Source organism: Nesoenas mayeri, assembly GCF_963082525.1.
Source record: "Nesoenas mayeri genome assembly, chromosome: 13".
Classification (NCBI taxonomy): Eukaryota; Metazoa; Chordata; class Aves; order Columbiformes; family Columbidae; genus Nesoenas; species Nesoenas mayeri.
Window position 1 is genome coordinate 10,729,770 of NC_137550.1, and position 25,956 is coordinate 10,755,725.

Genomic DNA, 25,956 nt, shown 5'->3' on the forward strand with positions numbered 1-25,956 from the left:
TTGCCATGAGTAAAGCACTCATACAGAAGCACTGGAATGGTTACTTGGTGAGGTTATAGAGTTAGACAAGCATCTGTCTGGAGTTATGTAGCTATAGTTGATCTTACCTGAGGCAAAGGAATGGACAAGATAAAGTCTTGTATTTCCTTTCAGCTCTCATTTTCTATGATTCTGTGATCCTGTTAGCCTCCGATTAGACCCACTTAGTAATGAGTTCACTTTCCTGTCCGTTGACTCTGATGCGTTCTGCTGTGCTGCCATATTCCAGCCTCTTTACTAGAATGGGAGAATTTTTATGCTGGAAAGTGGGTACAAGTCCAACAAATCCCAGAGGGAATTTAAAAGGGCATAAAATGTGATGGGGTATTGAGAAAAATGTATGTTACACTTGATTAGGCACTCTCTGAACTTACCTATATAACTTTCTGAAGTTCACTGAAGACCATGTGTCTCACTGCTGCCTTATCGCATTAGTTCAGCTTTTTTCTAATAGGCAGCGATGCCCTATTCTTAGCAGCAGAGAATGAGGTTTCATTCTCCCCTTGCAGCTCCCCTAGAGCTGCACCAAGCTAAATCAGTGAAACCTTTGCAGCGCTATTCAATGGCAGAACAAATGGCATCCTGAAATACAGCCATAAATGGAAATATATTCTCAATACACCAATGATACATGGAGGAGTCTGTGTGTCGTCTTCATGAGATAATGGTTTTTCAAATCAAGCTTTTGGACTTGTTTGAATTTTGATTCATAATCAACAGTCACAATGATATCGGAGCAGTTCTGTCTGTCTGGAACAGAAGTATAGCACAGTTTCTGAAATCAATGCCCTTCTCACCATCCTGATGTGTCTAACGTGTTGCATTCCACTCTTTTTGTTACAGACGGGCCTGTGTGATTCGAGGTCAAGTGGTGGCGATAGATGGAACGCCTTTGGTAGGAGTGAATGTCAGTTTTCTGCACCACAATGAGTATGGGTACACTATCAGCCGACAAGACGGAAGGTAGGACTTTCTTGTAGGGTCTTTCACTAGTTTAGCTTTTCGTAGTTAGTGCCATCTACCACCTTCTGTTCATGTACAAAATTTTCATAGACATCGCTGGTGTAGGTTGAGGATGGCATCTGGCATTCTGCTCTGGGAGCACATTATTAAAGCTGTCTGTGGTAAAGGGACCGAAGAAGAAAGAGAAGAAAAAGCCTGAACAGCAACAGAATTAAAGTAGCATTCGAACACCTGGAGTCAAAATGTGACAATACTGCTGTGACAGCACCTTCTTGACTTTTGAATATTTTCTCTAGTGAGATTTTCCAGAGAATTCAGTCTTCTCTTTTTTTCTTTTTTCTTTTTTTTTTTCCTGTTATTAAATGTGAATCTTTCAAGTAGTTTATTGAGGTCTCAATGAAGTTAATTCCTTTAATTGATTTACCTTAGCCACACAAGTAAAACTGGGGACCGACTCTTTCCAGAGTCAAAATGGTTAAACGGCTGTTCCACAAGCAGTTGTGGACAATCCTGGCTTCCATCTCTTCCCCAGCCTTGTAGGGCTGAGTTCCATTCTCGAAGCGAGATGAAGTTCTCGTGTATTCTATATTGCACTCCAGGGTTGGCCATCCATTTGCAATACACTCCTGGTTTGCTCCTCAACTTGAATTAGCCTGCTAAGAGCAGTTTAAGACTTCATCTTCCTTGGCTATGTTGTGAATGACAAGGAATCAGAAGCTACCTTCCAAGAAGGAAAGAGTGTCATTTGTCACTGTTTCCACAATTTTTTTTTGTTTGGCTTTGTCAATTTATCAAAGTAAGGAACATGCATGTTTATTTTACCTTAGTTTATTGACTTTCAAATCGCACTACTGAAAATTAGTAATTATCATCTCCTCTTTACGCTAGTCTGGATAAAGTTGTTGCATTCAAATATGCTACCTGTGTTTCGCTGTGAATGTAATCGGTGTCATTTGGGAAATGTGATGAGATATGCATAATTAAGTCTGACTTCTTATCACAGTTTGTTACCATCAAAAGCCTCCATAATAGATGCATTCAATAATACAGAGGATGAAGTATCTATTTACATATTACCTTATGTTGCCTGACTGCGGATGTCAGAAGCTCAGAAAATTGAGACTCTGTGTATCGTGCCTCTGATGTCCCACTGTTTTGCAGCCCGGATATGCCAAAGGTTCTTCACAATAGCTCCCAGTGGATCACCCGCCTTATGTACAAGAGCTGATTCAGTTCTCAGTGCAATTAATTGGCATCTTTCCCAAAAATTTAATATCCTGCACAGAGGGGTCTTCTGCTCGATGTATTTAACCTTTTCTTCCTGCTACTTTGAGAAAAAGGCAAAAGGATATGTTAATAGAGAAAAGGCCTAACAGGCTTTAAGCCTTCTTATTTTGCATGCTGTACCTGCATAGATTATGAGTAACATCCCTTTTCTGGGCTAGGAATTTCTTTTCATATAAACCAAAGTAGCTGGATCCACACTCTTGTTACAGATGACTTGTTAGTATTGATTCTAGTTGATAAATAGAGGGGAGGTAGGCCAAGTAGCAGTGAAGTGCTGTACCTTACTATTGATGCGTGCAGGGAGAAAGCATGGGGAGGTAAAGCTTCTTTGTGAATACCAAAGTGAAATGGAAAGGTCTACTTGAGTGATTTGACATAATAAATTCAGGGCTGTAATGAGCAACCTAAAGCTTTTGTTTGTGATGCCTTGAAAGTTGTGATAATATGATGATAAAACAAAAAGAAACAAAGTATTTTGTTTTTTCCAGTTTTGACCTTGTGGCTGTTGGAGGCATCTCCATCACTCTGGTTTTTGACAGATCTCCTTTCATATCGGAAAAAAGGACACTTTGGTTGCCTTGGAATAGATTTATCATTGTAGACAAAGTCGTAATGCAAAGAACACAGTCGGACGCACCATCTTGTGACATCAGTAGTTTTATCAGCCCAAATCCAATAGTACTGCCTTCACCCTTGACCGCATTTGGAGGGTCCTGTCCTGAGAGAGGAACTGTTATTCCAGAGCTACAGGTAATGGAAAGCCTTCCAAATTAACAATTTGTTCGCTTGCGGAACAAGTTATAGACAATTTTAGAAGATGATACCAAATAGTACACAATTAATTGCTGTGATGTTATTGACTTGTCAGAATGTCAGCTATGCAGATTTCTAGTATTGTTTCACACAATGCTTTTGGGTTTTTTTCTTTATTTATTTTTGTTAATATTTTAAGGTGCTTTATTTCTTACCTGCAAGTAGAAGAAAGTGGGGAGTCCTAACATGATTTATTACTGAAATCCTGCTTTATTTAGAATGATGCACAAAGCCAGTCCTAGGTTACAGATAAACAATACAACTTCCCCGTACATCAATGTGAGACACTTAACTCCACGTGAGATATTCCTGGGTCGTCTTTAGACAGCAAGGTACCCAAAGATGCCATCTACTCAGAGAGAAACTGGCCCCAGTCCCTTTTTTGACATTGCAGGGTCCTTAAATGGTTAAATTTCTTTGTACAGTACTGGGAAATGAACAAAAAGGAGCCCAGAATAATAGGAGAAGGAGATATATTAGCATGTATTAATGCATGAATATTTCTTCCCGCTTTTCTATTAAAAAATGAGCAGAGATGTCAGATGTATGACAGTGGGGGCAGCTGGGATGTCAGCAGGAAAGAAGGGGAACACTGCAAATCAGGGACAATAAATGGGGCAGGATTTCCCTGGCAACACTACATTTCATATGTCGAAACGACGAGGGCTGGCAGGCCTCCAGCTGTACTGCAGCAATCCTCTGACAGTGATCCTGTTGCAATGTGTAAATAAAATTGTTTTGAAAGTGAAGCAATCTCTTGTTAAACAAGAAAAATTGAAAAACTGGGAGATATAAACAAAACAGTTTGTATTTTTCCAAGCTTGACAGATTTAACATTGTGACAGGTTGACTTGTGATTACAGAAATACACTAAAATCATTAACCATGGTAAAGTACAGTCTACTTTTCAGTGTTTTTCTGGGTGGCTGCAGTGGCATCCTCCAAGAAGCTGTTCTCTCTTGTCTTGCCTGTTCTTCCTCACACTCTGTCCCAGAACAGCTCCTTTCTCTCAGGAGATCACAAGAGCTAAAGCCCTTTTTTGTAGCTCCCAGGCCCACATCATTCAAAAGGTCGAGGCCAAGTCTCCTTTTTTCCCTGCAAGCTGGTGGTCCGTGCTGTCCCTCCAGGTGCTGATGTCGCCCCGCAGCTGGCACGCCCAAGCCAGTTTAATCCAAGTGATTCAGACAGTGGCACTGCCAGAGGTACCGTGACATGTGTCCTCTGTTGCAGACCCTCAGGACCTACCTGTTAGCTCGGTGGCTCTGTCACCCAGACTGTTTCATTGTCACTACCATGTTTCCCCATTCTCTCGTTAGTTTTCCTGTGCCGTGCCTGTCCCTGCCATGTCCCTTCTCGCTGGAGCTCAGCCTCACTGCAAGCGCTTCTGCACAGAAGGTGCTCGAGCAGGAAGGTTTGGTTTCTTTCTCAGCTCTCCCCAAGTCATAGTTATTACCCTCAAAGCAGGATAGTATCTTCAAATCATAATGTAGTACACAAAGCGTGTGCATATTTTTAAAAGTTTTTAATTGTATTCTGGTTAAGAACACTCATTAAGTAAAACAAATGGTAAAGCTGTAGAGATTTTGAGTGTGAATATGTCCATGGAGACAGTGTTTGCTCCAGGTAGATAAGAGTAAAGCACTGGAGGAAGAGGCTGTTTATCAAAATAGACAGCCAGCCAGTAAGGTGACAAAGCAATTTCTGGTGTTGGACATCCTGTATTATGCCTGGCTACTGAATTGCTGGAATAAACACAGAAAGACCATCAGTGTTTCAAGTGGTACTGTGTTCACATAATCACAGTATCACAGTATGTTTGGGATTGGAAGGGACCTCAAAAGATCATCTAGTCCAATCCCCCTGCTGGAGCAGGAACGCCCAGGTGAGGTCGCACAGGAACATGTCCAGGCGGGTTTGAATGTCTCCAGAGAAGGAGACTCCACAACCTCCCTGGGCAGCCTGTTCCAGTGCTCTGGCACCCTCACTGAGAAGAAGTTTTTTCTCAAATTTAAGTGGAACCTCTTGTGTTCCAGCTTGATCCCATTACCCCTTGTCCTATCATTGTTTGCCACCGAGAAGAGCCTGGCTCCATCCTCATGGAACTCACCCTTTATATATTTATAAACATTAATAAGGTCACCCCTCAGTCTCCTCCAAACTAAAGAGACCCAGCTTCCTCAGCCTTTCTTCATAAGGGAGGTGCTCCACTCCCTTAATCATCTTCGTTGCCCTGCGCTGGACCCTCTCCAGCAGTTCCCTGTCCTTCTGGAACTGAGGAGCCCAGAACTGGACACAATATTCCAGATGTGGTCTCACCAGGGCAGAGTAGAGGGGAAGGAGGACCTCTCTTGATCTACTGACCACCCCGCTTCTAATACACCCCAGGATGCCATTGGCCTTCCTGGCCACAAGGGCACAGTGCTGGCTCATGGTCATCCTGTTGTCCACCAGGACCCCCAGGTCCCTTTCCCCTACACTGCTCTCTAATATGTAATTTCCCAACCTATACTGGAACCTGGGGTTGTTCCTGCCCAGATGCAGGACTCTACACTTTCCCTTGTTAAATTTATCATGATTGTGAAATTTCATAATGATTGTGAAATGTAAAATAAGCGCCTGCTGTTATTATTGTTGTTTTGCATTTTTCTGGGCTATACATATAATGATGTGGGTTTTTTTCCAAGGTGGTCCAAGAGGAAATACCAATTCCTTCAAGTTTTGTGAAGCTGAGTTATCTCAGCAGTCGAACGCCAGGATATAAAACTTTGCTGCGCATTATTTTGACGCACACAACTATCCCTTCTGGAATGACAAAAGTCCATCTGATAGTTGCTGTCGAAGGACGTCTGCTTCAGAAATGGTTTCCTGCTGCAGCCAATTTGGTCTACACGTTTGCCTGGAATAAGACGGATATATACGGACAGAAGGTTTCTGGTTTGGCCGAGGCTATGGGTATGTACAATCACTTTGTTGTGAGCAGAAAGGCTCACACGCATCAACCTGGGAAAATACTGCTGATAAATTTTGTTGCTGCATTTACATTCTTTTAAATCAAATGCCTCTTTAGCTGAACTGACTTGTATGATTTCCTGAGAACATTTTCTTTCTTATTCTTCCAATGTCTTCTTTCTAATTTAATCAATTTGAAAATCCCCGTTTCCCTTGGCAAATGGTTGTGTACTAACGGCATTGTATTCAGCTGTCTTTGTTTTTGAATGTTACTTTGAATATGACCTTTGGTGTGTCATTTTTCCTGTCATTTTTTGGCCGTGACATTTAAAATGTCATTTCCATTTAGGGTTTATAAAATTCTAACTTTTAGGCATCTTTTCTTACTACATTTCACATCCCCAGCAGTTAAAACTTTTTGATTTGTTGTTTTAAGAAGTTTATATGAAATCATCATGTTTCAGAGGCTCTCTTTACCAAGCAGCACGAACAGCTGTTCTAAGGATTGCTACAGAAGTGCTGTCTGTGCAAACACATTTTATTTAGCCAGCCTTTTTTTTTTCATTAATTTCATTATTTGTTTTTTAAAAGGCTTGCTATTTTTTTAACTGAATTTGAGGTCATGTTGCTTAATGGAGTAGTCTTATAGATACTTTCCATTAACATATCTGCCTTACCAGCAAAGCTTAGTAATGTGAATAAGCCCTGTTCACTTCCTTAGAGCAGTTTTGGTTCGCTTTTTAAGTCAGGGCAATTCTAGCAAGCAGCACTGGCAGGACCAGGCTATGAAACAAGAATAGCAAGGGCTACATGGAGCCATCTGCCCTTGCAAGGACTGTGCCTTGTTCTGTATTTGAAAATGCAGAAGGGTCCACACAGGCAGTCGTGGCTGCAAATTGGCTCATGCAAAGCTGAAAGTGCCAGCCTGGCTGTGCGAGCCCTGCAGCTCCCAGTGCACCCAGTGCGTGACTGTGTTCTCAGCTGCCCCAGCCACGTCGTCTTGGAGGCAGCTGCAGGGAGAGGGGATGGCAGGAAGGAGGATTTTAGCTTTTCTACTTAGACAATGATGCGGACATAGCTTTTGGTGTCCACAATGGGTTATGAGACCAAGATGTGGAGTGTGCTTTACGTCGCATGATGCATACGGGAACATATCAGAATGCAAGGAGCTTATTCTAGGGCTGTGGTCCCTCGGTCTACTTCAGCAGATACAGCTGCAGGCTGCTGCCAGAAGGGATGTTGCCACATTCTCTTCTTACCCCCGGGCCACCACTCACATTCATTTGATCATGAAATGAGCCAGATCAGGAACAAATTCAGCTGAAAACTGAAGCAACTAGAAAATAAGTGATAAATTTTCTGCTTCGTTAGTTTCCTGATCTGCTCTGAAAGCCAGTGCAGAAGCGCAGGTTTTCTCATTGCAGCTGTAGCTCACGCATAACATTGGCCTGAAGCGATCAAAACTCACCCTTAGTGCAAAGCATCCTGAACTGCTGCAGCATCGTAGCTGCATCTGATCTGCCACATGTGGTTCACACCTGCAGAAAGGTGGGCAACATTTTGAAGTGTCCACTCAGGTGCTGGCATTGATACCAGAGAGGGCTCTCAGTGTCCTAGGAATGCTGTGTGGTGGGAGCAGGGTGCCCTTTACTGTCTTGTGAAACCTCCTTGTAAATCTCGCCCTGACCCTCTGAATAAAGCTTGTGCAATAGTGCTGGATAATGGCTTTTAAATTAACTGCTGATTATTTTTTTTAATTTTCCTTAAAGTTTCACTTAATTATGCTTCTTGAAAATAGAAGCAAAAATCTTTATATTTTAAGTGCGTTGTTAGCATGCTTTATTAGATTCCAATAAAGCTTTATTTAATTTGACACACTAGTTCGCAGGGACCATTATATGCTTCCACTGTATGAATTTTTGTCAAAATAATTTCCTCTGCCAGTATATTACCAATATTTAATAATGCATTCTGTTCAGTTTTCATTTTAATTAAATTGCAGCAGGTTGAAGTCCTGGAACTCAGGAATATAACCATCTGTCTTTGGTTTTATAAATACTATAAACATCCCTATTTTTTTTCAGGGTTATTGACAGCAGTTGCAGAAAATAAGACTTTGTAAGCATATTTCCACACACAAGTAGTTCTGTTTAAATTTGTTGGAGAAATGTTTGCTGGTGTTTGTCTAGTGCCCAAGTCCCTAACAAGAGGCTATTTTCTCGGAGTAAAATCTGAGATGATAAACATTCTTTGTTCTGAATAAAAAAACATCATGTGGATGTTGACACACGAAACCTTGGTGGTAAAGTCTATGTTGCTTTGTAATTTAACGTAGGAAAAGGACTGATTTCGATAGAAACCTCAATAAATTCTCCTGTGTAACCCCATACGTGCTCAATCTTACTCCAGCAAGCACTTGCATCCCACACAGCAGCATGAGGGGATGTGCAAGGACCAGCCATTCTGGTGTGAATATAAACCAGCTCTCAAGCAGAATAGTCTGAGGCCTTCTCTGTTTATTACTCATTACTTTGGTTGAGTTCATTGTATTTCTTGTTTGAAGAAGTACAATGTTGAAAAGTACAAATATATCAGGAGGGGTTTAAGTAGACGTTACTGCCCTGTTTAATCTTGTCTTTTATTTTTTACCTGTATTTTGGCAACCGCCCTCAAACTGTTGATATGCTGGCAGTACTAACAAATTGTCGTTCGTTCTTCTAAATAGCTGTATCAAAACAACAGGTGATTTCAGTAAATCTTTCGGAATCCATTTTGACACTGCAAAGAACTGTACTTGCTGGTTGTTTTAGTGTCCAAAACCATAGTCACTGCAGTTCTCCCTCATGCAGTGAAGTCTCAGTCACCTCAAAAAAGGGTATAAATGAACTTAACCAGGAAATAACACCTCATAACAAAGGTAAACTGATTAAGATTGTCATTTCACTTTCAAAATTACATTTTGCAAAACCTGCCAATAACAAAACAGTTATTTTTCAAGTGGCACTGCAATCTCTTGGTTGACTTTACAACTGTTATGCTTCACCTTTATTACTTTGCATGCAAGACAATTGATAAGAAATTTTCACAGGTGGCATGTCAGTACCTCCAGTTAGATGTTTCAGGAGACCCTCCTTTAAGATTACACAACACTCCTTGTTGGAGCAGAGGCTTTTATCATAAATATGTGTAAGCATACATGGAAACATGATTGCAGACACACATTAAGTGAGTATATGTCCAGGTGTCTCTCTGATGAGAATGGACAGAGAGGCAGCTACGCACAATAACCATGAGAACAGGGAAACTTTAAGGAAGGGGTTGGTGACCCCTGGGGGTTAGTGGGCAGCTCAGAAACATCAGATGTCAGCAGGGAGTAGCAGACACTTTACAGTGTCAATGTGCCGCTGTGGATCCACTGGAAGAGATGATCAGATGGTGTAAATTGATGTACCTCCCTTGACTCAGATACCAGCCGGGTACCCAACAGGAGATGCTGGACTGTCCTGTGGGCCTGTCATGGTTCACCGAGCAAGACTGAGTGACTCCGTATTGCAGGGCTTTACTTTTTTCAAGTATACACATCTGACCCAGGATTGAATGTGTTAAGTGTGTGAATGGATTGAAGATGCTAATGTGTAAGCGGCAAATGTGAGGTTTCTTCATAGGAAAAATCTGCCCTTTGTCTTCTCTCCGCATTAACACCCAGAACACGGCACGTTTGGTGGCTGGTGGCTCATCCCAGCACAGGATGCAGCCGTTCTGGGACCAGCTCTGTGCCCACAGCTGGGGAGCGACCCAGAAACTGCTGATGTCCATCAGCAGTTATCTCCTGTAACACAAGAAATGGACCAAGTGTCTGCTCTATCCTCAGACTGAAACCTATAATGTTTAAAACATACAATATTTACAGTACTTAAGGAGATGCGATTTTTACAAGTCAGAGTTTAGCTGTGAAAACAGGTTCTTTCTGCTGAAATGATAAAGCGGCTCTAAGTGAAGTTGCTGTAAGCAACAGCTTTCAGTTTGCCGTAAAACATTTATCTTACAGACACAAATGCTCCCTGCTATAGCTGGTCAAAATATTTTGACTGCAGCCAGTAATGGAATTTAGATGGCATTAAAACTATTTATGGTTCAAGTAAAATGTACCTGAAGCTACTACTCAGAAAAAGTGAGAAGAAAATATTGACAATGTCAGAAACTGTGTTCTTAATTATTTTTTTATTTTGCACCTTAAAATATTTTTACAGATATTTTTATTTTGGAAAGGCCTGAACTGTCTCAGTATTTCCTAGATTAAATTTGGGGATTTGGTACCAAAATAACGTTCTTCCTTTATGAATAGATGCACTGAAATCTAAAAAGGTTTTCTGGGTGAGAAAAATAACTTTAAAAAAAAAAAAAAAAGTTGGTATAGTAGAGATACCAAGAGTACATTTTGAAGAATCACAGAATCCCAGAATGTCAGGGGTTGGAAGGGACCTGGAAAGCTCATCCAGTGCAATCCCCCCATGGAGCAGGAACACCCAGATGAGGTTACACAGGAAGGTGTCCAGGCGGGTTGGAATGTCTGCAGAGAAGGAGACGCCACAACCTCCCTGGGCAGCCTGGGCCAGGCTCTGCCACCCTCACCAGGAAGAAGTTTCTTCTCATATTTAAGTGGAACCTCCTGTATTCCAGTTTGTACCCATTGCCCCTTGCCCTACCACTGGTTCTCACTGAGAAGAGCCTGGCTCCATCCTCCTGACACTCACCCTTTATATATCTGTAAACATGAATGAGGTCACCCCTCAGTCTCCTCTTCTCCAGGCTCAAGAGCCCCAGCTCCCTCAGCCTTTCCTCACACGGGAGATGCTCCACTCCATCATCTTAGTTGCCCTGCACTGGACTCTTTCCAGCAGTTCCCTGTCCTTCTGGAACTGAGGGCCCAGAACTGGACACAATATTCCAGATGTGATCTCACCAGCACAGAGTAAAGGGGCAGGAGAACCTCTAAGAGTTTTATTTTTGTTTTACCACAGTATGAAAGGGAAGGATTTTTGACCAGTTTGAGGCACCCCCAAAACCACCATCCTTTGAGAAATTTCTGATTTTCAGCAGGTATTTTGGCCAGCTGTAGAGGGGAACCATGTGATGTGCAAGACTGTCAAGATAAATGTTTAATTCTAGAAGTTTTCAGCTTGGCAATCCATTTCTGCCTAACTACAGGTTTTACAATTAGCAACCGAATTTAAAACAGTTTGTTTTAATGGGGATTTTTTTCTGTTTAAGCTGTTATTCAGGTAATAAGCAGAAATGCAATAAACCACCAAGTCAGGAGTCATTGGAGGAGATTCATACTGTTAAGAAATCCATAACTGATACAACAGAAAATTTTCTGCTTTGAAACAGTAGTCACTATAGCTGTAATAACATAGTAATCCTTTTTTTAAAAAAAATACCACTCAACAATACTAATCAGGCAGAAGAAAATTAGTGGCATCATTACTTGACAGATGAATATCAAAACCTGGAATGAAAAATTACCTAGTAGTTCACAGAGGAGAAGGTAGACTGATAGATCTTTAATTATTTGTTTGCAGTGTCGGTGGGATATGAATATGAAACATGTCCTGATTTTATTCTGTGGGAGAAGAGAACAGTAATCCTTCAAGGCTTTGAAATGGATGCTTCAAATCTGGGAGGCTGGTCTATAAACAAACACCATGTATTAAATCCACAAAGTGGTAAGTCCTTTCTTTATTAACTGGCCATGCAGAAGAAGAATACAAATTTTAAAGGAATTAATTGTTCAGATTTTAAGCATTACACTTCCTAATGTGTAATCCTCTTTGAATGCGCACCCTCGTTTATTGAGAACTACACTGTAAATGCCATCAGAAAGGATGTTTTTGATGTTCTGGCTCCCAGGTATTAAACATTAATAACACTAACTCTTGCGATCACTAGCACGTTGTCATCGTGCAGACAGCTAAAGGTCACACTAATTTAGGTTCATTCTCGCACTGTTTGTGTAGAAGTACCACATTTTAGGTCAGTTTATAGTGTGTTCTTGGTGTCACAGCATTAACCCTGCATAGAAATTCTTCAAGCATGGAGACTTGAATCTCTTTTCTTACTGCTTTTCTTTTATTCCTGGGGTTTTTTTTACTTTTTCTCCCTTAACATTTATAATAAGAAACTAGTGGGATTAAATTATTAAAACAATACTTGTAGATAAACTATGGCAACTAGAAAAAATATGGTTTTGCCAATAGATGTCTCACTGTCTGGGGAAAGAACGACTTGGGGTCAGATTTTCAGCACTTATAAATCAGCTATGTATTGGATTCAGTAAAGTTCTCTCCATTTGCTCCAGCTGAGAGTCTGCCCACTAAAATTTCCATCTGCAGACTTCTGTTAATGAAGATTCATGCACAGATGTATAGCTGTCAGGTTTTTACAAGTTCTGTTGTTGAATGCACATCTACAGTATAAATATTCCTAATACAAAAGGTCAGATTTAGTTTGTAAATTATCTGGATTTCTGGTTTGATTTAAAATAGTTTGACATTTTAAACAGCGGTTCTTTCATACCCTGTCTTATTGGTTTGTATAGATTGTCTCTTTTAAATGCCAGCTATTGACATTTAACACAAAGAGAAATCTGACCTCAGCCAGCTCAGCCCCCAACTGTGAGCCCCATAGTCTACTCCTTAGTGCCAATTTACCACTTGCATAGTTTAATTCCAAGACTAAATTGCTGGCAGTAACTCCTATTTATATGACTGTCTGCTAACTGCAGTGGTTACCCCTATAATTCACCCCATAGGTACTAACATGTTCTGAGATTTTGTGAAGTATAAAATTATAATCTGAGTGGGGCTCAATCGTTGCTTTCCTGAGCACGGGGTACATGGTGACAAATAGTTTCCTGGCCCTGTCTCAGTGGTGGGGCTGGGAACACCAGAGAGCAGAGACCTGTCAGCCACGTGCCACCTCCTCCCAAACCAGCTACCCCAGCCCAATAACAAGGGTGGGGAATGTGCAGCTTCTTGTACCTGCTCCTCTTCCTCTCGTGTTCCCACTGCACTGGGCGTGATCCAGGCTGAAGTCGGAGGAAGCTGCTAAACATCTTTATCTATTGCTCAAAGGGACACAATCTTGGAGGGGAGGTCATAAGCACATCTGGCTTGAAATCAGTGGGTCTCCTCTGTTCTCAGTTTGCATGTGAGAGCATCTCCAGCGAGGCTGACAGAGCCCAGCCAGAGCTCAGGGATGTACAGATGTTCCTCGTGATTCTAACAGGCTTTGAGCATCCACACCTGGCTCGTGTGTAGGAACCAGAAAAGCAGTTAGGAGCAGAAAAACAATGACTACACCATAGCTAGTGCACACATAACAGAGCAGCCTGCAGGCTCATATTAAAGCAACAAAACCAAATAATGAACTGTGTTAACCAAAAGAATAAAAGTAATGAGTGTGCTTCTGGTCTCATCTAGAAACTAGTGAACTGCTCTTCCATTTGGTTGTATGAATAAGGACAAGAAATGGTTCAAATTTAGAATTATACATTTCAGGCTTATCTCCATGCCACTATAAATGAAAAGAAAAGCATGAGTAGCCTTCTGAAGTATCAATATATTGAGATTTTTTTGTTTTAATTAAAGCATTCCCACTATGCATGAAGAGCTGCTCTTTTTAGAAGCATGAAACTTGCATCTGTTTTTGAAAACCTGTCACTGTCTTTCTAAAAATTCTCTATTGCAAATTACAACGTTGTTTTCAAACTAGAAACACTTTGCTTGGTTAGCTGGCCAGTCCTGAGGAGTTTATACCTAACTTCAAGCACTAAGCCTGGTCTTTCAGCAGGTCTGCTGCTGTGCACAACAGCCCTACTCAAACACAAGGGGGGATACACTTCCCTCCCTCCCCAAAACACTGTTCAGTTTAGAGATGTTACAAAATAAGTAGGTACAACAGAAAAGTTGTAAAATAAATAGTTGCAATTTTACAGAATTGCACTTCATAGCACAGTCCAAACTGTGGACGTACAAGTACTGACTTGCAGAAACCATGGCAAGTAGACTGTGTTCTAATGTCAGAGGTAAATACATTTTTTAAAAAATTAAAAATAAATAAAAATAAATAAAAAGTATGTCCTATACCAGCAGTACAGATGCAAAATAACATATATTGTTTCAATGTGGCTGTCATTGGAAACTCAAGCTTTTTAAATGTATGCAGTTATGTATCAGTATGATTGTTGGATTAACAAAGGATCGCATGCTGTTCTCAGCTATGCTAAACTGTTCTTTTCCCATTTTTTTTTCCCCTCCAGTTTAGAGGTTTGATCACATCTAGTTTGTGACATGATTAGAGAGTTTAATGCTTTCTAACACAAAGGGTTTGGTCAGTTTGGGAGATCGTCAGGGCATTTCTTATAATCACAAAGAGAACACATACCATAAACACTGGTACCTTTTAAAGACACCTATATCTCATGAATACAAATCAATGTGCTATTAACCGATTTCTCACAGTATTTGTTGAATTAGATTTTTCTTTTGATGGGCAAGTGTATTGATTCTATTTTTATTTATCTGGGAGAAGGAAAGTAATTTTACGGAGACTTTATGCTTTACGGTAATTTCAGCCCCTGTGAATCACAGCACCGACTGAAATTAAAGCAACAGCTCAAAAGCTTGAGATTAAGCACAGGCTTACATTTATTGACAGCAAAACATACTCTCTGGAGCCCTAATTATTTACTGGCATTTGTACGAGGCAGTTGAAAGATTACCTTTACATTGTTAATTTCAGACAAAGGGCAGCATCCTCATTTAGTAGTGTTTTTATCTGGTGTGTAAGGAAGGATATTGCCATTAATTTTAATGGTGTGTTTCCAAGATACTTTTTTTAAGATAACATTCAAACAAATATATGTATTCTGTCCTCTATTGTTCAGAAATATGTATTTTTTAAATCCCTTCAAAATTGCTCTGGCAACACTCAGGAACTTCCAAGGAGAATTTTAGCTTCAAACTTGCCTGAGAGCCACAAAAAATAATCTAACAAAAGCTGGTAAAAACAGTACATAAAGACATTTGCTGTACTTCGGGCAAGTTCAGATATGTCTCAGCTTGTACTTCCTGCAATATCTAGAATATGCTCATTCCCTAGTGTAAAAGTCCTCCAGAAATTAGATTCCTGGGTGTTTATTCCTTTTTTTGGCCACTTCTCTAATGAAGTTCTGGGCTTTCCAAGGGAAATAAGAGATTTTGGGCTGCAGTCTAAAAGAATACCTATCTGCCTTACAGAAACAGACAAAATCTTACAATAGCATATCATTTTAAAGGTACTTCTTAACTACATTACCACATTGTTATTTAAAATAAACACCACAGCTGTTAGCTTGAGAAAATATTTCTTTGTACTGGTTCTGGTATCAGCAGCCCAGTAATTGGGAAGACTTTCAATGCCATATGCCATGGAGCAGTGCTGAAATACTGACACTGGAAAGCTGGTTTAAACTTTATGGCAGAACTTACTATACTCTTGCTGGTAAGACATTCGCTTGTGCCTCCAAATTACTCCTTGACTTTTAACTTGGCTTTCCTGCACTTGGCACCATTTTGATATACCATGAAGAACGCACATTTAAATTTGAATATTGATTTTGTACTGCCACTCAGTGCTCTTTTGTGAAAAATGCATAGTACTCCTGCTATTAATCTCCTTTAATTAAATATTCAAACTGCCTAAGAAATTCCTCTGCTACCTAATAAAAATTTATGAATAAAATGAATATTAAAATAGTAATCCCCAAGAAATCAGATAGCACTGCAATTAACAGTCAATTTGTTAGAGCATTAACCAACCATGAGTTCTCCTCATGATGTTGGCTTTTTAAAATAGCCGCTAACCGCTAATCGACAAAACGGTGATGGCAAAGCTTGGGACTGAACAAAATTGGAAGAGATTAGTGCAAGCCTGTGGCAGTCTTTAAAAGACCTGATGTTTGTTGCTGGCTTGGTAATCTGATTTTCTAGAGGATTGCATCACCCAAAGCTGCAGAATAGTTTAAATGCTATACATTTGCTTTTTTTGTCTCTGTTTTCTGCTCCCCCCCTGACCCTTAGGAATCGTACACAAAGGAAATGGTGAAAACATGTTCATTTCGCAGCAGCCACCAGTCATCTCAACCGTGATGGGCAACGGGCACCAGAGGAGCGTCTCGTGCTCCACCTGCAATGGTCTCGCACTCGGCAGCAAACTCTTTGCCCCGGTTGCTCTCGCTTCTGGGCCCGATGGCAGCGTGTATATCGGCGACTTCAATTTCGTCAGACGGATCTTTCCCTCTGGAAACTCAATTGGTATATTAGAATTAAGGTAAAAAAAAAAAAAAATATATATATATATAAAATAACTAGCTTTCCCTGACTAGCGTTCATTAGCCTGGATGTGATATGCCTATGAAAACCATGGTGAGCCTTTTTTTCCCTTTGGGACTTAAAGCAGTAGCTACATTTAGTTGTCTGGTGAACATACATTTCACCAACTGTCAAAGAAACTCACCAGAAAACTTGCGCTTACTTTAAAAGCAGCAATTAAAAAGGGCATCTTAAGTGGCCTTTAGAACAAATTTTGCATAACTAATTTCTACAAAGTGCAGAATTAATAAAGCTAAATTCTTGCCCTGCAAACACTTCCTCAAAATTTGAAATATTCCATTAAGTGCTTTTTTTGAAGAAAACCCCATAATTCAATAGCAAATATGCAGAGTATCATGTCAAGTCACAGCATCATAGCTGAAGATAGACTTACTGTGTTTAAAATTAATAAAATTAAGTTTTTCCTCATCTCTAACAGACAATGTGACTGAGTTTAAGCAGACAAGGAAACCTGCCATTGCAGTCTGACTCCCATGTAATTATGACTCTGGCTTCCCATTCCCTTTCAGGGCCAGAGAGGAAGGCAGGAAAGATTTCAGACACTGATATTTCCTTACTTAATACCCATGAATCTGCAGCTAATCTGTCTGGTGTTTTGTGCTGATTGTTCAGAATTAACTTGACAATGTGCAGGCAGTGGAAAGGAAGCAGTTTGATAGAAAGCAATAATACTGAGTAACAGGATAAGCAATGTTTTGTTCTTGGGGTACAGCTCTATGAGCAGTCAGGCGAAGAATACAGTTTTGTTGAGGACTAACATTTCTTGTCTTTTTCTTTTTAAACCTGAACTGATCTGTCTTGCCTAGGAATAGAGACACACGACATAGGTAAGTAAAGCACAGTAATAGTAATATGTGAACTGTGTTCGAGGAAACAGCCTTACTAAAGTCCTTTTAGAAGTCTAGATGTAGAGAAACACTCTGAATTTAATAAATATAATTGTTAATCAAATTCACCCTTGTTTATTGTCAAGTAGGTTTGATTGTTCTCTTTGAAGGAATGAAGTCTCTGTCTAAAATTCTGTTTGCTGATCACCAAGCAGAGGAGGAGGGGTTTGAACCCAAAAGCTGAGAATGCATTTCATAGCTGTCATATTCATTTCACGTGTTATTTGAATGATCAGATATATAGCCAGCCGAGGAAACTGGAGTTTTAGCAACAGAGTAATAATAGAAAAAGGCTTCATAGCCACAGAGAGGACTGTGCTTTAGTGGTTCTAGGATACTACAAACTTTAAAATCTGCTGCAGTTACAGAGGGTGCACAGCAGACCCCAGAGCTGAGGATGCTGTGTCACAGTTCCATCTCCAGCTATAGCAAAAGCAAGCGGCTTCCCCACTTTCCAGCTGGCATTTTGGCATTGCAATGTAGGGGTTTCTCTCAAAGAATGAATGTCGTACATTCGGCTCCTGCAACAGACAGTGAGCGAGCTGTAGAGGTGATGCTGCAGGCGAGGCAGAGCCGGCAAGGCACCCTGTGTCCTTAGAAACAAACTGCTTGGCATTTCAGTACTTAAGTGAGATAAATAAACCGGCACTAGCACAAGCTAAGCCGGTAACTTCATAGCATAGTAGGAAGCAGAGTGTGGACTGAACGTGTTTGCAGGATGAGAGCACTGGCTGGAATTACTCGCTTTAGCCACAAGAATGCTATTGACTACTATAGATTATTTGCCAGCCTGCTTACAGATGGTGTCACTTCTCACATGTTTTACAATGAAATCTTGAAAAAATATTTCCTAGTTGGTAAGTGCAAGGTTCTATTTTTTTAACTGGGATTGTTTCCATTTGCTTTAAACTGACCTGTATCTTTGTAAAATAAAGAAATGAAGCAAATCAAACTTGTTTATTCTGTAACGCATTCTGAACAAGAACCAGGCTTTAAATTCAGGGTTTTCTTTTGTAAAGCAGAATATTTTTAAATACCTGTTCACTAATACTGGTTTCTGGAGATGAGCTTAAACCTTAATTCAGTCAATTTGTGACAATACTCAGCTACCCCAGCCCTATTAATTACAATAATAATTGCCTCTATCAGTATTCTGTCCAAGTCAAATCTGTGGGAAATTGAAGGAAATCACTTGAAGTAAATACAGCCTTGGAGGTTATGAGTGAGTATTCAGCAGTCCCTGGTGGAAATTTCTGGGGTTATCAAAGAAATGTATAAAAAAACAACAAAAAGGTGTCAGAGGCTTGTGACAGTCCGAGCAGGAAAAGGCTTCAAAATCCCATTCTTCAACATAACCTTTATTCTCCAAGAGAGCAGGGAAAAAGGGTTCCTTTTACCAGGACCACTGTGTAAAAAGTGATAGAGTTTGGAGACCAGTAAACAGAGGTCACTGATCTTATTTTTGACTCTTTAGAAACAACTTATCCCATTTGTTTTTCCTGTCATCAAGATTTTAATAGGAAATAGCAAGGCTTTCAGTAACTGATAAAAATGGAAACGAGAATTTGCAGTTACAGGGCAAAATTTTACTACAGGATAGTAATCACTTGTTCTGGAAGGGTTCATTGTAATCCTAGTCTACTTGATAGAGGTTTTAATAGGCTAATTTAATTAAAACATCAGATTTAGATTTGATTGCAAACTCCTGCAAAGATAAGAAGTATTTGATTTTGTTCCATTTTTTTACTAATACTCTTTATATTTAAATGTTGTAGTATGCAAGGCTTGAAGCACAGACATGAAGAGTTTTCTAAAAGCCGTTCTATTAAATGTAACAACAAGGGTGACAGAAAATGTCTCTACAAGGAGAGTGTATAATGACCCCTGCTTCTCCGCAGTTTCTGCATGATGAACAACATGTTTATTTAACATCTAGAATTCTCCTTGCAACTTTTTCCACAGAAATATTTTATGTAAAAAGTCATCTTTTGGCTGGCCGATCTCTTCTGAGCTCACTCCAGAGAGCACAAATGATTCTTAGTGTTCCCAATGAACAAAATTTTGTAATACTGGTAATCCATAGTTTGGCATTGCTTTATTGCTTTTATTGCTTTTATTGCTTTAGCTCATCCTCTCACCTTTCACCATACCACTGTCCTGTGTTTCCTTGGACTGGGTTTCACATCTGTTCCCCAACTATGGGAATATACCTTTCCTTATATTTCCCCCTTCTGTCTCGTACAGACATTTGTGACTAAGGTCAGCTTTAAGCTAGTCTGGCTTGTGGCCCAGTCCTCAGAGAAGCTGAGTAGTTTATATCCCTTTTTAGATGGAGAATAGGAACTGAGAGAAATGGCCCAAGCTCTATCACATTTATCGTGGTACAACATTAGCCTTATCACTTATAAATGGAAATAAGATTTCAGCTGATCATCTGTTAGAAGGTTCTTAACAATATATAGAGTAACTCAATAGATTGCTAAAATAAAAATATCAGCAAGCAATTTTTCCATTGTATCACAGCATTGCTCACTAAGGTAGAACTGTCTAATGGATTATAAATAGTATCTGCCTCAGCCAGGCAAAAACTTCCTATTTCAAGAGGCTCCATCAGCCTGAAATTGAGTCAGTAAAATAAGTCAGTATCATCTCAGACATTACATATCTGTCCTGGAGCTTCTGCCAGTTCTTCATGTCTGTTTTATCCAGAATCTTCCTTCCCTGGTTTGTTGTAGCATGAAAACCTGACCCTGCAGAAGGAGCTGTACCCAAGCATTGGCAACCCCACCACAAACAGACCTGCCAAAGCTGAGAGGAGTAACTTGCTTCTAACTTCGTTGCAGCAACCTGGAGTGGTGTTGTACCAATGTTAATAAAATGTCTCATTTACAACCCCAACTGTGTGATTTAAAGAATCTACACCTCTCTGGATTTTTATTTTATAAGCAGGACTCACCAGGCTCAGTACACCAGCCTGGTGTGCCATGTGCTCAGATAATTCCCTCAAACTGGAAATTGACTTTGCTCTGAAAAAAAAACAAAACGTCTTGCTGGTTAATAAGATGCAACCCAGTTCTCCAATTAGAATTTATGATCCTGACCATTTAATTAGCATATGTAAATATTTTTTTAAATAACATTTTATAATCTCAATAAGGCACTTCTGTGCATGAATCATGATGCATTAATTCATGCCTAGTTGCACTGACAGTACTTGGCCTTCTGCCTTGCTCCTGACAATACAGTCGGCAAGAATTAAGGCACCGTATTTCGCACCTTCATATTTCCTAAGGTTTAGAAACAGATAAAAATAACCAAGAGTGAGTATTTGTGCCCCTGCGGAACAGTCTGTGATTCACTTTGCTGCAACTCATGGATTTGTTTGCAGTGTCAAGAGTACTAGAACTCCTCAGGTATATAAAACTGACCTTGCTTTTGATAGTAATAATTATAACTAAGCTGAAGTCGCTCCAGTTAGCTTTATACTGAGCCAGGACTGTGCCTTCCTGCTCAGCCGTGCTGCTTGCAGGAGCCACGTCAAAGCTGGTCTCACTTATGCCTCTGTCATCCCCGAATCATTGAACAGATGTCTTCAGATAAGTAGAATACAATTTTTTACGCTGCCACAAACACATTAAAAATAAAAAACAATTTAACTTTGATGTTCTTCTCTGTTTCAGTACAAGCCCTGCTCATAAATATTACTTGGCCATTGATCCTGTGTCAGAATCCCTTTACTTGTCAGATACCAACACCAGAAAAGTCTACAAAGCAAAATCTCTCATTGAAACAAAAGATCTGGCCAAAAACGCAGATGTGGTGGCAGGAACAGGGGATCAGTGCCTTCCCTTTGACCAGAGTCACTGCGGGGACGGCGGAAAGGCATCCGAGGCCTCTCTCAACAGCCCAAGAGGTAAGAATAGAGCATATCTGAAGTTCTTGGTGTTGGTCATCTGTCATTTGCCTCCCTTATTTAGAAACTCAAATGCAAATGGGCATACAAAAACGGGTCTGAGGTGATGATTTAACCAACTACATGCAAGCCAAATCATTTCACAAAGCTCACTGATGTTTCTAATAGCACCAGTCCTTCACAAGGGAGCAGCGTGAGCAGCCGGCTCCAGCTGGCGTCCTCTGAAATACTCTTTCCTTGTGGGGCAACGCTCCTCTTTTATTACCTTTCACTTGTGAGGTGGCAGCATTTAATTATATTTAACTTTTAAGCAAGTAATGTGATCGCAGAGTCAATTTTTTAGATTTTATGCGTTGAGTTGACTCTTAGAATGTTAATGGAGCTTACTCAGACACATTAATTTAGGGCTGTTCAAATCAGAGAGCCAGCAAAACCAGGTTTCTTTGGAACACTAGCTTGTCCTTCCTCATTAAATGCCCTTTACAAAACATGAGCATCTCACCTACTGCACGTGAAATAAGCATTTTGCTGCAGCCTTCCTGTCAGAAAACCTCCTGTGGTGTCACAGGCAAAACATCTGTGAAGGCTGAATAGCCACCAGTGCCACTAGCAATCCCCTTGCAGCGTGCACTGCAACTGTGAGAAAAGTCTCTGGATTTGGTGCTCTAAAGCAGCTGATCCTGCTCACCTGCCACTGAAATCCCTGGAACAAGGGTCCTCAGCATCCCCGTCACACACCACTCCCTCCCGCTGACTGTCTCTGAGAACCGGGTTTGGCTATTTTTTGTGAGCTGATACAGGAAGGCTGTATTTCGGTAAGAAATTAGAATGTATATCCAGGCAGAAGTGCCTCTAAGAAAGTAAATAATCCTGTTTTAAGGCTCAGCAAGAGACACGTTGTAATTATAGAGCTACTTTAACATGTCTTTAATAGTAGAAGGTGTGAGGTAAGTGCAAATAAATGCTAATCTTCAGGCAACTAATTAATGTAATGAATCACTTCTAAAAATAGTACAAAACAAAGGGGTTCAGATCCTTTAGCAGGAGAATGATCAATGTTTTATTGCTGATTACAATTGATTATATCTAATTAGAATACAATTAGTTGTTCCATCTTATTTACTTATTGGGGAACTATGCTGGTAAAAATTCTTAATATGCTATTTACTTTAAAAATACCCATGCACAGCTGGCTTCCTTAGCAGAAGGTTCTAGTCATAAACAAATTAAGATGAATAAAAGTACAATTCATGAGTTCAGGGGCAGCCAGCAGATATTAAAACCTTAACTGCTAGCAGACAATGGCTTATATATGGGCAAATTCAGGTAATGCCTCCCAGCTGCTTTTGATTTGTGCATCTACTCTAAATTACATCAGTTTGAAATTGTCAGGTTTGTTATGTTTTGAATTTTAATCTCAAGAAACTATGGACTGCCACATTCCCTTTTTGTACAGGGTCTAACAAAACACAACATCAACCTGTAGTCACCAGCACAGTACAAACAATTAGCTGTGTATTATCGTAATAGCCTTAAAAGTCCATGTCCTTGTTTTCCTCTCAACTGTAAGAGGTTGAATAACCTTGGAAAGTAGTAGGGAGTACTTACCTAGTACCCATAGATCTATTACTTATTAAGAAATGTAAAAGTCTCACTTAAATACAATTTTATATCACTTATTTTACTTGTTATTGGCATAATTGTCAATTAGAAGACACCACGTTTCTACTGAAATAGCATTCAAACAGTATACACAAAAGTATTTTTTCTAGGAGACAAGAAACACTGGCAAAAGTTATGGTGAGTCCACAGACTCACCAACCTCTTACCCACATTTAAAAATACTTGAACACAAAGCAACACAATGTTACATAGTATTTGACCGCAGAAATAAATTAATTGCCTCTAATTTCTCACCTCTCAGTTTTTTACAGTACACAGTACACTGCCTGGTAATGCAGAAATAGATGGAGTAATTGCCAAGAGATTATTAAATATAACTACTTGCATTGCTTCATGACTAGACAAGATTAGCATTTATTTTTTAAACTGATGCAGAAAAACTTTTAGTTTTTTCCATTTGCCCCCTTATTTTTGTGCCGAGTATTCCTTTTTTCCTGTTACAAATGAAAAATAAATTTACCTCTTTCTTAGTAGAAAGGTAATAGCCAAAAACTCTCTTTAGTGGCCACCTGACCTTGGTTAGTTACAGCTCTGAAGTTGTATCCTCATTTTTGCTGTGGGCTGCTTGTGACTCTGAATAAGGGCTTCTTTATATGACTCAGTTTATCCATTTGCAAAATTGGTAAGAAATACCTACTGTGTAACACTTCTGAAACTTAATCCTGTTTGGCAAGATCCTCGAAAGCATGTAAATAAGTAGAAATTCAAATACTCTTATTGACTTTTCTGAATGAAAGTTGTTTCAAATACTGGTTTAAGTTTTTTGAACTCATAACAGTTTTTCTGTTTCAGTGGGCATGCAGGTAGGTTTTGGGAGAGTCCTACATGATTATTTAATGACTGAAGGCTTTCAACTTGTATTTCTCATTATCTTTATTTGGCAAGACTGCCTTTGCCTAGTGACCACGAATTAAATGCCAGGCAGGAAAACATCACGAAGTCACACTAATCAATTATGACTTGATCCACTTTCCACAACTTCTGCTTTGCAGGTAACAAACACATGTAGCTTTATTCAGTCCCTTCCCACTTTGCTGTGAAGGGCTAGAGATGGGGATTAGTGAACATTCATCTTACACTATTGTATGTTGGGCTGACTTTGAAAGATGCCTTTAAACATGCATGGGTGATGTAGTTGAAACTTGAACTTCAATATATTATTTTAACTACAACTTTCTTTAATTCTGTAGAGATCTCAGACTAATGAGTCATGTAATAGATGACCAAGTACTTAAGCAGAATGTGAAATGATACAAGGTGGGGACATAAAATAAGATCTGTGACAAGCTGAACACATTTATTACACGAGAAGATATTGAAAATGAAGTAGTAACTACACAAGATATTAATCATTGACTGAATTTCAATCACTTGAACTTTACCAAGTAACAGATTTAAATTTTGGGGTGGGAAATTCAGTTTGGTGGGTTTGGGGATTTTTTTCAATAAAAAGTATTTATGGCAGTGCTGGTCACCTGCACTATCATTTAAGCAATCCGAATTAGTATTTATAATAGGGCATTAAAGAATAATGTCCTGCTTTTGACTAGATTAGTCGTTGAATATTGGAGCAGTAAGAAGCATTAAAATTAACAGAAATACCTGGGAGTTTTTCTACTTATCAGTGCAAAGCCAATGCCTGGATCAAAGGCATTAAACGCTTACCTACCCTGCCCTTCTGACATCAGCGGGCTTGAGACATGCAGATATATTTGATTTCCCAAGCTTAATTGACAGAGGCAGTGAGAAGCTGAGACAATCAAGTTAACACATTTTTGCTGAGCTACAGCATCTCCCAGTCAGTACACTAAGAAAAGTGTCTTAGATTAACATCTGATTTCAATTACCTTGTATTTGTGACAACCTCGGAGCACCCACACAGGACAGCCGTGGTAGAAAAGCAAACTAACTTTTGTGAAAACAGTGAGTCCCTGCAATGATTGAACGCTAATTGTCAGAAGCGATTTACAACATTTGGAATCCCAAGCACTAAATCCAAAGATTTAAGCACCTAGGCTCCTGCAGTATCTGCTTTTTAACTCCTGAGTCCAGACCAGGCTCTGGAACTAGAGGGCTGATGCACAGTGTCGGTGCCTCGAGACACTGAAAACTGCACAGGGGTGAGAAAACTTGACTGCAGTGTAGTGACCTCGCTACAGATGCAGTGACCTCAAAGTAAACACCAGGGAAAGGCAGAAGGTTGGAGTACGTTCTGAATCCCGTGCGTAAGCACACCTCACACACAGCTGTAGCATAGAACCTTCTTCAGTCGGAGCCTTGGCCGTGAGCTAGCATCACGAATGAAAGCTTACATTAAAAATCAGTTCTGCAGTATAGTTTTATTCATTTGCTCGCAATTACTTTACTAAGGAAATAATACTAAAAAAAAAAAAAAAAATCACGGTTTTGAAAATGTGTTCACCCCAGTAGCTTACATCCCAAAATAATCAGTCTTATTGCTCACTGTCTGCAGCAATGCTTTCTTAAGTAAATGAAGTGTAAGAACAACTGCTCAGATTAAACCTTTACATTTGACAAACGACAGTAGCCCATTTAGGGCCTGCTCCTGCTCGGCTGAAAGATTCCTGTTACCTTCAGCAGGATATACACCGTGTTCCTAATATAGCCTTTTGTGGAAAAAAAGACCCCCTTGTCACAGGTAATGATCAATACTATTTATCCAGCAATCTTTGCTGTTCTGTAGATTCCTAAGACCTTTTCAGCCCTTCCACACAATTTAAAAAGGAAAGAAGAATGGGTTGGGATGTTTCATTAGCAATATATAAAGTAAGTAGACAAAACAAGGTGATTTGCAACCTCACATCGTTGTCTTGTATGCATCACGGAACCAGCCAAAAATTCATCTCTTGCCATTTTTGATTCAGCAAAATGTATTCCTTATTTTTCTCTTTAGTAGCCCTAGCCATGTATGATTTCAGAGGTCTAGGAATCTTGTAGAACATTTAAGGTAAACTTTTCAGAAAGTAAG

The 25,956-nt window shown here is 39.8% G+C and overlaps 1 protein-coding gene across 2 annotated transcripts in view; it reads left to right on the plus strand.

Annotated features, from left to right (window-relative positions):
* TENM1 (teneurin transmembrane protein 1) overlaps nt 1-25,956 on the plus strand; it is a gene marked incomplete at both ends in the record, with an annotated part of 239,415 nt that overhangs the window by 165,434 nt on the left and 48,025 nt on the right. For both annotated transcript variants that reach the window (XM_080352763.1, XM_080352764.1), the window contains 7 exons: nt 883-1,002; nt 2,778-3,039; nt 5,787-6,054; nt 11,634-11,777; nt 16,173-16,422; nt 17,291-17,311; nt 21,052-21,284. In XM_080352763.1, the coding sequence (XP_080208889.1) occupies nt 883-1,002; nt 2,778-3,039; nt 5,787-6,054; nt 11,634-11,777; nt 16,173-16,422; nt 17,291-17,311; nt 21,052-21,284 (1,298 nt within the window). The remainder of the gene's footprint in view (nt 1-882; nt 1,003-2,777; nt 3,040-5,786; nt 6,055-11,633; nt 11,778-16,172; nt 16,423-17,290; nt 17,312-21,051; nt 21,285-25,956) is intronic.